This window comes from Ceratotherium simum, chromosome 14 (assembly GCF_057802395.1).
Source record: "Ceratotherium simum simum isolate JZ-2026a chromosome 14, ASM5780239v1, whole genome shotgun sequence".
NCBI lineage: Eukaryota > Metazoa > Chordata > Mammalia > Perissodactyla > Rhinocerotidae > Ceratotherium > Ceratotherium simum.
In genome coordinates, this window is record NC_141913.1 from 35828933 (window position 1) to 35839707 (window position 10775).

At 50.4% G+C, this 10775-nt stretch overlaps 1 protein-coding gene across 1 annotated transcript in view; it reads left to right on the forward strand.

Annotated features, from left to right (window-relative positions):
- The window catches only part of ARK2C (arkadia (RNF111) C-terminal like ring finger ubiquitin ligase 2C), a 103887-nt gene extending 103302 nt beyond the window's left edge, over positions 1–585 (forward strand). Inside the window, exon 8 of the mRNA XM_014781389.2 lies at positions 225–585. Coding sequence (XP_014636875.1) covers positions 225–342 — 118 coding nt within the window. The 3' untranslated portion in view covers positions 343–585. The remainder of the gene's footprint in view (positions 1–224) is intronic.
- Positions 586–10775: the final 10190 nt, after the last annotated feature.

A 10775-nucleotide genomic window follows, 5' to 3' on the forward strand; every position in this document is an offset into this window, starting at 1 on the left:
CTGAGCTGAAAGGGCTGTATGGGGAAGGGCTTCCGTGCACAACTTCCCATCCCAGCCACAGCCTCACTCCATGGCAGGGCTCCCAAGACCCTCTTTGGCCAATCCCCCAGTGGTCCCGGGTATGGGATCCTGATCCTCTCAGTTGCCTGTATCGCTCAGCTCCTGGCACAGCCCCAGGCACCTTCCCTCTGACCACTCCTCTGACTCTCCCTCCTGTCTTCCAGGCGCCTACCCTGTATGCATCTCTTTCACCAACTATGCGTGGACCAGTGGCTCGCCATGAGCAAGAAATGCCCCATCTGCCGAGTGGACATTGAGACACAACTGGGAGCCGACAGCTGAGGGAAGAATTAGCCAGTGGACACCCCATTTTCCTTCACCAGGTCCCCCCACGGCCATAGCCCTTGCAGCCAAACTTTGCCTTCTGAGCCATTTGATGTAGAGGATAAGCCTGCAAGCACATTTTGTGGAAAGAGGAGTTGGTGGTATCAGTGTCTGAGGGAAAGGAGGGGGTGGGGGGAGGACCCACCCATCCAGAATGGTGACTGCCCCCATCTGCCTCGCCTCATGGGAGGGAGGGAGCTGGCCGTGCCCGGAGCAGGGGTGGGAAGGGGGGGCCCACGCTGCTGAGAATCTTGATGTGATCCTGAAGATCCTAGCTGATAGACCGGCCCCTCAATCCTGTCCTTTGAAGGATTGTATATATACCTCTTGACCACGTAGAAACCACGTAGGGGTCTCTAGCTATTTCTGTGGATGGCAGCCGGAGCATGTTAGCTTAAGAAAAATGTTGTGTGTGGTGCTCTAGTCATCTTGTGGTGGACATGTCGCTATTACCGAATTCGCACCAAATATTTCTCATTGAGTTTCTTGTTTTGGTGCCTGACTGAACCAACCAACGACAGCCCAAATCTTCCCGTCTTTAGGAGAAAAAAGGAAAAAGGAATCAAAGGTGGAAAAAAAAAGCCAAATCCTGTTTACGGTGAAAAAGGATTTTTTTTCACCCAGGTTGGGAGGCGGGAGGGGGGTTCTCGTTTTGTTTTTGGTTTTGTGTTTTCCTTTGCTTTTGTTTTTCTCATGTTTACAGTGCATGGAGTATGGAAAGGGGCATCTGGGAAAGGGCAGAACTGGAAAAGGAGCAGAGGGGGGTCTTCGATGGGCCTCTGAGGGGCTCAGCTGAGGTTGGGAAGGCAGAGTTTGAGTAGGTGAAGAGGAGAAGTCTGTCTTGAAGGAGGGTCCCAAGTTTCGGAGCCGATCTGCTGAGCTCCAGCCATCCCTCCGGTTCCACACTGAACCAGGATGGGGCCACCCTTCAGCAAGAGTTGCCCGGTGTTCTCAGAGCCAGGATGCCCCTGCTCATGCCAACTTCTTCCTTTTGGCTGTGCTCATGCCCTGATACAAAGAGGTAATTTGGCCACTGCCTCCCTATGCAAAAAAATAACCGTATGCTGAAAATAAGATAGCATAGGTGATGGACACTTGGTCTTGGCCAGAGTACTCTCCACTAGCACTCAGGGGCTGAGGTCAAACTCCGTGGACCTTGAGGAGGACCTTCAGCTTCCTTTGGGACGTCTCAAATCCTGATGGAGTCCCTCCCAGATGGCCCCGGCCCTGAGACTGTGTTGGCTGTGTTTGGGAGGCCCTGTGTCACTAGCTTCTGGCTCTTTCTCTGACTCTTTGATAACCTTGGGCAAGTCCATTTCTTTCTCTGTGCCTCAGCTTCCTTCTCCCTAGAGTGGGGAGAAACAACAGTGCATCCCCATTTCCACTTCCTCTACCTCACCTAGATGTTGTGAGGATTAATAATATCTGCCCAATGCATTCTCTGCTCTCTCCTGGGAAGCCCCTTGGGGTTTAGGGATGAGGGGTGGTGGGAGAGACAGACCTGGAAGTTCCAAGTGGCACCACGCAGTGTGTCTTTCTGCACCACCCCACAATTTTTCTGAACCTCAAAGGGAGCAGAGATGGGAGGATAGAAGAATAGAGATGGGAAAATCCACCAAATTCCAACCCCAACCCAACTTTCCTTATCCACATGTGGAAAACACCAGCTCAGCTGGAACTCTGCTCTCTTTCTTTGCCCCTCTCCCTCCTCCTCTCCCGAATTTGCACTGCCCTCAAAGCTTCCCTCCCCTCACCCCTTACCCCAGTCTCAATGCCCTTCTATCAATAAGAGAAGACTAAGAAGGACAAGATACTTAACACATATATGAAGAAATTCCGTAAGGTTAAGGAAATCTGAGTCTGCATTGCTGCTAGAAAGGGGAAAATGAGGACCAACGGGTAAAAATGACTGGGAGCCAGATTTTGGCTTGAGGTAGAACCTTTGAGCACAACCGGAGGTGTCAAGTGGAAGGATGGCTGCTCTGCACACCTGCAGGCAGAGAGTGGGGGACATGGCTTCTGCTGGGAGGGCTACTCAAAGATCTTCCTCAGACTAAGGCAATCTTGACTGAGGTGCTGGGAGAGCCAATAGCAAAGAAGATGATATCCTGCCTTGAGGAGCTAACAGTCTAGCTGAGGAGCCAAGACACATACAATAGTGCAAAAATGGCGAATAGTCTGCTTCAGGGTTAACAGCAACGAGCATTACATTGTCCCATTTGGTGATTCCAGAGTGTGAACAGTGTCTCCTGAGCTAAAGGCTGGAAACCCCACCAGTGGGGACAGTACTTCTGAGTCAGGATTTCGGAGTAAGCTTGGAATTCTCCCAACCCTGCTTGGACCCAGAGGCAGCCAAGATGATCTAGGGAAGGTCACTCCCCTCCTGGTCTCGGCTTCTGCTCTTCTCTCTGAGACTGGTTTGAAAGGCTAGCAGGTACAGGGGGTCAGTGGGGTGGCCAGATGGAGGGAGAGCTGGTGTCTTGGGATCCAGTCTTGGCTCTTCACTGACTAAGTGGCCCATGCTGGGAACCCCTCTTTGTGTCTGTGGGCCTCAGTTTCCTCAGCTGTAACACAAGGAGGCTGGATTGGAGGCTTGCTAAATTTCCTTCCAACACTCACATTCTCTGATCCTCCCTAACATCAACACATCTTTCAAGTCAGTAGAGCTGTGTGCCAACTGAACTATTGAAAATGACTTTCTGTGGACACCAACATCTGTTTCAGAGGCTGAGAGTGGGGTGTGGTCCCCTCCTTCCTCCCCATTCTCTGCAGGCTCCCTGAGTGCCCCAGGCTAACATTAGGCACTGACTGGGGTGGGGGTCACCTAGAGCGGGAGAGATCAGCTGCTGACTTTGGGGGTAGATCCCAAAGCCCCCCACTTCCCCATCTTTCTGGGGCCCTTGTACCCTGCAGATGGGTCCAGGAGGTGACATGGACTCATGCTCCTCCCAGCTCCCGGCTTCCTTAGCCGAGCAGCCGGGCAGCCATCTGGGTGAGAGGAGAGGAGAGAAGGCTGTGCTTCTGCTCCCATGAAGCCCTCTTCGCCAGTTGTCCGGGAGCCTGGGAAGAGTGGAGAAGAGGCAGGCTCGGGCCTCAGCATCTCACACCCACCACCTCCAGGAGAGGAGACCCCTGGTAGTCCTCCTTCTGCTCAACTCAAGGGACTCCAACCCTTTCTTGACTGAGACGCATGAGTGCCTTCTGGGGCGAGAGCTGCCCCAGGATTCAAGTTGGGCCTCCTAGCCACAGCCCTGGCGGCAGCAGGTGCACCGAGGACGCCAATTAATGAAACCAACGCCAGGAGCCCGGCTGGCGTGGGCAGAGGTCGCCGGGGGGCCGCGGGGCTCCTCCACTAGCCTGGACCCCCTCGGGCCCTGAAGCCCTTGCCCACCACCTGTGGCAGGACTCAAGCTCCTCTTCTATGTTCCTAGCCTCCGTGCAAGTATTCTTAACTCTTTACGCCTAATGAACAAGCACAGTTTTTTCAATGGTGAAGAAAAAGCACCAGATTTTTTTTTTCTTGAAGAAATCCCCCAAACCCTCCGCCTGCCGGCGGGACAAACACTCCCCGTGTGGGGCTGTAGCAACGTCTGTCAGGTCCCCCCTCGTGTTTCATCTCCTGCGCGCGTAGAGCAAATGCTAGAGCGATTTCAGCTGATAGAAAAACAAAAATGAAAAAAAAACACAAAAAACAAAAAACATGGCACGTTGCTAGTTTACAGGGTTTTGTGAGTTTAAATGCCTTATATTTAACAATCATAATTTATGACTAACTTGTAGATATCGTGGGTTCTTATTTAATTATTTTTATAGTTGTTTTGCATTTTTAATTATAATTTATTTATTTAGAAAGGATACTAATTTTTTTTATTACTCCTATTACCTCATTTTGGCGTTGTTTCTGGGAGTGGAATGCTTTGCATGCATTGGTACGATGACAAACAACTACGAATACAAAAAAAAATTTAAATAAAATTCTGCGAACTTTATTTCGTCCAAACTATCAGGGTGTGTGATTGCAAGCTGTCCTACTGTGGTGCTGGCCTCTTGGGATACATTCCATACGAAATGCAAACCTTGATTCTGTATGCTGTGATCTAGTGAAAAACTCCAATATAGTGACTGTATTTAGCACATATATAAATATAATTTGCACTCGTCAGCAGACTGGGGTAATCCTTTCACTTGCTACCCTTCCCCACCCAAGCCCCCCATCATTAACCTGTTTTTCCTTCTTCCTTGGTCCCTGCCTCAACCTCCATCCTCTGAAGAAGGTCCGAGGGCACTAAAGGTCACTCTCTCCACCTGGCCTCCAAATCTCTCTGCTTCCAGAATTAGGCCCTTTGGACATGACCAGCAGGAGCATTTGAAAGCCAAAAAGCCTGAGTTATTAAAATCAGGCTGGACTGGGGTTTTCAGACCAGCTCTACTGCAAATTTCCCGGTGACCTTGAGCAAGTCACTTGGCCTCCCTGAGTCTCAGTTTTCTGGAGTGAGGGGGGTGAGCTGGAGGATCTCTAGGGTCCCTCAGACTCCAATAGAATATGACCTAAATCTGGGGGGAGACCGCCATGCTGTGCCATCTTACCCTCTCAGGAGAGAGGAGAGGGAAGGAGAAAGGCTGGAGGGAGGAGGGAAGGAGAAGAACAAAAAAAAGGAGAGGAAGAGAGTGGACTAAGAATCTATCCAGCGGATTTGCTGGAGGAGACATCCGGAAGGGTTTTCATCCTTTTATATGCAGCATCCTGTGGGCGACAGAGAGGCAGATTAGGCGGATGCATCCCTGGACACGGGACATGCACTTTTACAAGGTCATTTGGAGAGTGAGCTGAAATTCACATCTTGTTAGATAGGGGGGTGGGGGAGGCAGAATATAAGCCCCAAACCATGGTGTTTGGGATTGGCACTCCCGTTCCGTCATCTCTTGGAGCATTTATTGTTGAGGCATCACCCTTGACAACAGGCTGGGACACAGATTTTGGACTCATGGTCTCTCCTCCCCAGCATCTCCTCCTTCACCCTCTGCCGTCGCTTCATGGGGGCTGTGGACAGGAGAGCTGCTATGGAGGATGGGATGGGGTGGGCGCTCCAGTCTCCCTCCCCCCGAGAAGGAGTGCTAGGGGAGGGTTTGAGGAAGCAGTGGCCACAATGGCTGGCACAGCAGTAAGCCCAGATGCCTTTGAGCCAAAAGGAGAGGAGGTCCATGTACCTAGGAGAAGCTTCTGAGCAGGCTCGGACCCCAGCTGGGAGTGGGAGGGCCACTGCCGTGCTCTCTGCGTGTCTGCCTCCCCCTTCCTCCCCTCCTTCCCTTCCTTTCCAGGTCATCCTTCCCTCTTGCCTCTTGACATCACTGCCTTTACTTGGTGGAGAAGTCCACCCTCCACATGAGGCCCCCTGGGATGGTGCTGATGGGGGAGGAAGCAGAGGCCCAGATTTGCCACACTGCCTGGCCAGGCTTGCAGGAGGGGCTGGGCTGTGTAGGGTCCCTAAGCGCCAACTTTGCTCTGGCTGGTCTATGGGTCCCATTCCCTGGGCTTCCTGCCTGCTGCCTGCCCAGCTTCCCTTTCCGCCTCTGCCCTGGAGCCTTGTCCTCTTGTTTTCCTTGGAGGCGGCCTGTGGAGTCGCCCACGGAGGTGTATGACCCCCACACTGCCGGGCCTGGCAGACACTGCCCCCTTGGTAGGGCTCCTGGACAGACATGCCTTATGCTGCTCTGCAGGGTCAGAGTGGGAAGGGGCCCTTTGCCCTGGCTGGCCTCTACCCCTCCCCCTAGCCCCACCCCTGGCCTTGGATCTGGCTCATTTCTCAGCTATGGAGCCTACAGCACCAGGCCCTCCAGGGGGTAATTTGGTTGCCCCTGGTAAGTGAAAGGATTATCCTCAGTGTTGATTGTCCTTTTTTGTAATCCTCCTGCTGTTCTGTTCTGTTGTGCTGTGCAACATTTTGCTACATAGACTATTTTATAGCAGAAAGCTAGAAGAATATTTATTATGAATATTAAAGCAATAGTGCACCAATGAAAAGGCGGAGACATTAGGAATTGTGTAAATGCTTAGATTCACTTTCGGTGGATTTTTTGTACTTTATTTATAACTAATAAAAATGAACTGCATTGCTAACTACACCTCATTCGTGCAGGGTGCTTATTTCTATGCAGACCCAGGGCAAGTCTGGAGAAAACCTCTTACAGACCTGTTCCCCACCCTTTTTCCTCATCCTCTCGCCCTGTCTTTCACCTGTTTCCCTCTCCCCTCACCCCCTCCTCTTCCTTCTCATCCTCCTCTTCCTCTGCCCATTCCATCTCCTCCTCCTATCTTATCTATTATTCTCTTTTACCTCTTTATCGCTCAAAGAATCAGTTCCATATTGTGGACCATTCATCTAATTAACCTGTTCCTTAAACTTTAGTTTATGGGTCTTAAATGGGAAATTTCCCACTTTTGATCAATTTCAAATGTAACCTCTTGTGTTGAACGGGAGGGCCCCTCAGTTTCTCTGTAGGAGAGAAGGAATTTGATCTTCCACAGTTGGTGTGGATTTCTTATTCCTTTGTAAGAACCCAAACTCAGATTCTCTGTGTTGTCTTGAGTCTGTTCTTAGTGTGGGGGTCAGTGAACTGAAAGATGGCTTTCTTTCATAAACTGTGGACAGAACCCATATTAATGAACTTTTTTTTAAGTATTGGATTTTTTTAGAGCAGTTTTAGGTTTACTGAGAAATGAACAGAAAGTACAGAGAATTCCCATATACTCTCTCGCTTACTCTCTCGCTACCACCCCCAGTTTCTCCAATTATTAACATCTTGCCTTAATGTGGTACATTTGTTACAATTGATGAGCCAATATTGATACATTATTATTAACTAAAGTCCATAGTTTACATTAGGTTACTGAATGTTTAAATCCCTAGTTCTTCTTTAAGTGAGATGATCCTAAATGCCGTCTGTAGCTTTCCACGTATTTCCATCTACGTCTCCTACCATCCATGACCAGGGCTCCTTAGTCCTTGCTCCACCACTAACCAGTCTGTGGACGTGGGAAAGATACTCCCCTTCCCTGGTTTTGCCAACCGTAACAATGCGAATGGTAGACTAGGCTCTTCCAGCTCCAACATTCCACAGGTCTCTATTTATAGGCCCTGCGGCCCTCTGTTATCCTTGTCCATTTAATCTCTGTTTACACTTACACTGCAGGTGACCCTGCGAGAAAAGGCCTGGGTGACTTTCACATGGGGGGAGAGGGGTGGAAGGAGTAATTCTCTTTCCCCAATTTTGTGCCCCCCACAACACATGGGCAAAGTGCAGCCTTCCTCATCTCCACTCCCATCCCTCAACCTTCCCATCTCAGTGCCCAGGAGGAAAGAGATTTCTCAGAAAACATCCAGGCTCCCACTCTGCTTACACCCTGTGACTCCCAGTCACCATGAAGACCCCCAGGAGGTTAGGAGGAACAGCGTCTGTCTGCAGTAGTCAATGCTCTCCAGACAAACACAACCAAAAGGAGATTTATTATTAAGAAGAATTGGCTCACGTGATTGTGGGGGCTGAGCAGTCCCACAATCTGCCGTCTGCTAGCTGGAGGCCCAGGAAGGCTGGCAGCGTAGTTCCAGTCTGAGTCCAAGTCCTGAGAACCAGGGAGCCGATGGTGTAAAGCCCAGTCCAACAGCAGGAGAAGACCGATGTCCAGCTCCAGCAGGCAGGTAGGAAGGGGACAAATTCTCCCTTTCTCTGCTTTCTCTTCTATTCAGGCCCTGAAGGCATTGGATGATGCCCACCCACTTCGGGGAGGGCATCTACTTTACTGAGTCCACTAACTCAGATGCTCATCTCATCTGGAAATACCCTCACAGACACACTCAGAAATGATGTTTAATCTGGGCACCCTGTGGCCAGTCAGGTTGACATATAAAGTTAACCATCACACTAGCCTCACCTCACCCCCAGGCCTCTTGGAAGTCTCCCAGGAGCACCCCCCACCCCCCAGCAACCCAGCACCCACCACGTGCAATAGGACACCTCGCTTCTTGTTCTCAGCTTCCCCCCAGCACTCTCCATTCCTGAGAAGCCCCTACCGCTCCTGGGAAGTAGAAGACAAGAACCTCCTCTTGCCAGGGCATTTTCCTCTCCCCACTCCCCTTTGCCCTAGGTGGCATGCCCTATTCAGCAGCCTTATCCTCGGCAAATAACACTCCTTCCCCACACTTGCCCTGCAGTGCTGAGCACCTTCTGTCTGGGAACCTCCCCCTTGTCCCCACAACCAGATGGAGCAGCCGTTCCTTCATCTGTGTTGTATTTTGAGCTTCCATCTAACATTTCCCTTGAGGAAAAGCCCTGCCCTTGGGCTTCCTATGCCACCTGCCAGCCGTGTGACTTTGGGGAGTTACTTAAACTCTCTGTATTTCAGTTTCCTCATCTTTAAAACTGGATAATAATAGCACCTGCCTTGTAGGTCTTTATGAGGATTTATTGAGCTAATATGTGTGAAGCAATTAACACGTGTCTGGAACATAGTAAGCACTGTATGAATATTAACTATGATGATGATGATTTTTTTAAAAAAAATCCCTGCTTTCCACAGTCCTTCTCCTTGGTCCTCTCGTTCTCCCCTCCCCTTCCTTTTCGTAGAGAGTTTCCCAGGCCCCGTCAATGTCTACTCTTCCCCTCTTGCCATCCCAGGCTATGGTCAACCTCCAGCAACTGCCTGTCCAGTAGGAGAGTTGGTGGCAGAGGCCTCAAAACCAAGACTTCTGGAGTGACTGCTTCATGATAGTTTTTCCCGCATTCAGCAGAGATTCTAGAAGAAAAGCCACATTGAGGCCTGTAGAGTGGAAGTACAGAACCCATCTTCCCTCCATCTCGTAAGCAACACCGCCTCCCCCACCATCCAGGTGTGGCTCCTCAACCTTCCCCTTTTAAATGTAAGGCTAAAATGCTCTTTCCTCCCTTAAAAAGTCATTCACTCTCCAGACCCATCTGTCCCAAACCTCCTTCTTTCCTGTAGGTTCTATTTACTTCCAATGTCCAAGGCTGAGGTTCCCCTACTGGTCCTCTTAAGCCCCCTTATCTTGCCCTGTCTCAGGGCATTTGGGTATCTGCGAGTGGTTGACACCTGGTGCCACGCTCTGCCAAGGGGCCGAGAAGTAATGGGGGTCCCTGTTCAGGATGGACATACAGCACTAGGAGTCTTCAGGAAGTGGGGCATCCATAGTACTTCTGACCTCCTCCACTTGGAATCCACATAATCAGAACTCAGAAGGGGTGTATCTGAACTGGGCTGTTTACTTTTATCAAAATCTTGGAAGAAAAGTGTTGTTCAGCCAAAGAGCTGAGAAAATAAGATTGGAAGGCTTTCGCTTAAACTACTTAAGAGCAAAAGTATTTTTTAGACTTGGTGCAACAGTTTGTATGTAAATAGCTTGTGCTAATTGCAAATGAGTCTCATCTTTTCTTTGATGTAGACCCCCAGGGATATTTATTTGCAAATACTTTGTTAGCAGTTACTGGAAAGCAATACAATTAAGGTTCTCTCCAAATATTCTTTAATGAAGACTTGTCTCTAAATCAGGAGAGGGAAGATGGAGCTGATATAAAACCTTGTCTCTCAAGAAGCCATCCTTATAAGGAAGAACTTTCTAACAATGTGAGCTGTCAGTGCCATGGGGGTTTGGGGAGGGAATGAGCAGCTCTGGCAAGGACTGCAGGAACTAGAAGGGAGGTGCTGGGGGAGGGAGAAACCTTTCCTTCCTTTATTTTCTTCCCCCTGAGCCCTAGTGAGGGGCTCTGTCTTGGCCGGAGGAGAGGTGACACTCCAGCAACCCCTGCCCGTGGCCCACCGTCCCAGCAATGACCACGGGCTATGTCAGCAGCAGGGCATTGGAGTAAGACTGGTTCAGGAGGGACCCTCCCAAGAGAAGGGTTTTGATCACTGTCACCATGGCCAGTTGTTGGGTCTCAGCCTCGAAATTAGGACTGTTGGGGTACAGAGCTTTGTGGGAGCTACAGGTAGAAGAATATCTTTCTGCTAGGGCCAAGACTAGGGTGAGGCAAGCGAGGTGCCTTGAGTGCAACATTTAAGGAGGCCTCACTCTCAGGTGCCAGCCCTGACTTTGCACGAGCCCAAGGCTGAGTGCTTCCTTAAACTTTGCACCCTGGGCTTCTTGCTTGCTTCACTTGAATCTCAGCTTTGCTTTCTGCCCTGGCCAAGAGGGGTATTCCTGTGATTGCCTGCAAGGAAGAGATGGGAATTGAAAGGTAAAGCCCAGACCAGGGGCAGATGGGGTGAGGTTTGGAGAAAACGCCCCTCATTCCTTCCTCAGGGTAGAGGGCAGGCATGGGTGCAGCAGCCAGCTGAGAGCAGAATGCAGCAGGGGGTCAGCCTTTTCCACTCTTCTGCC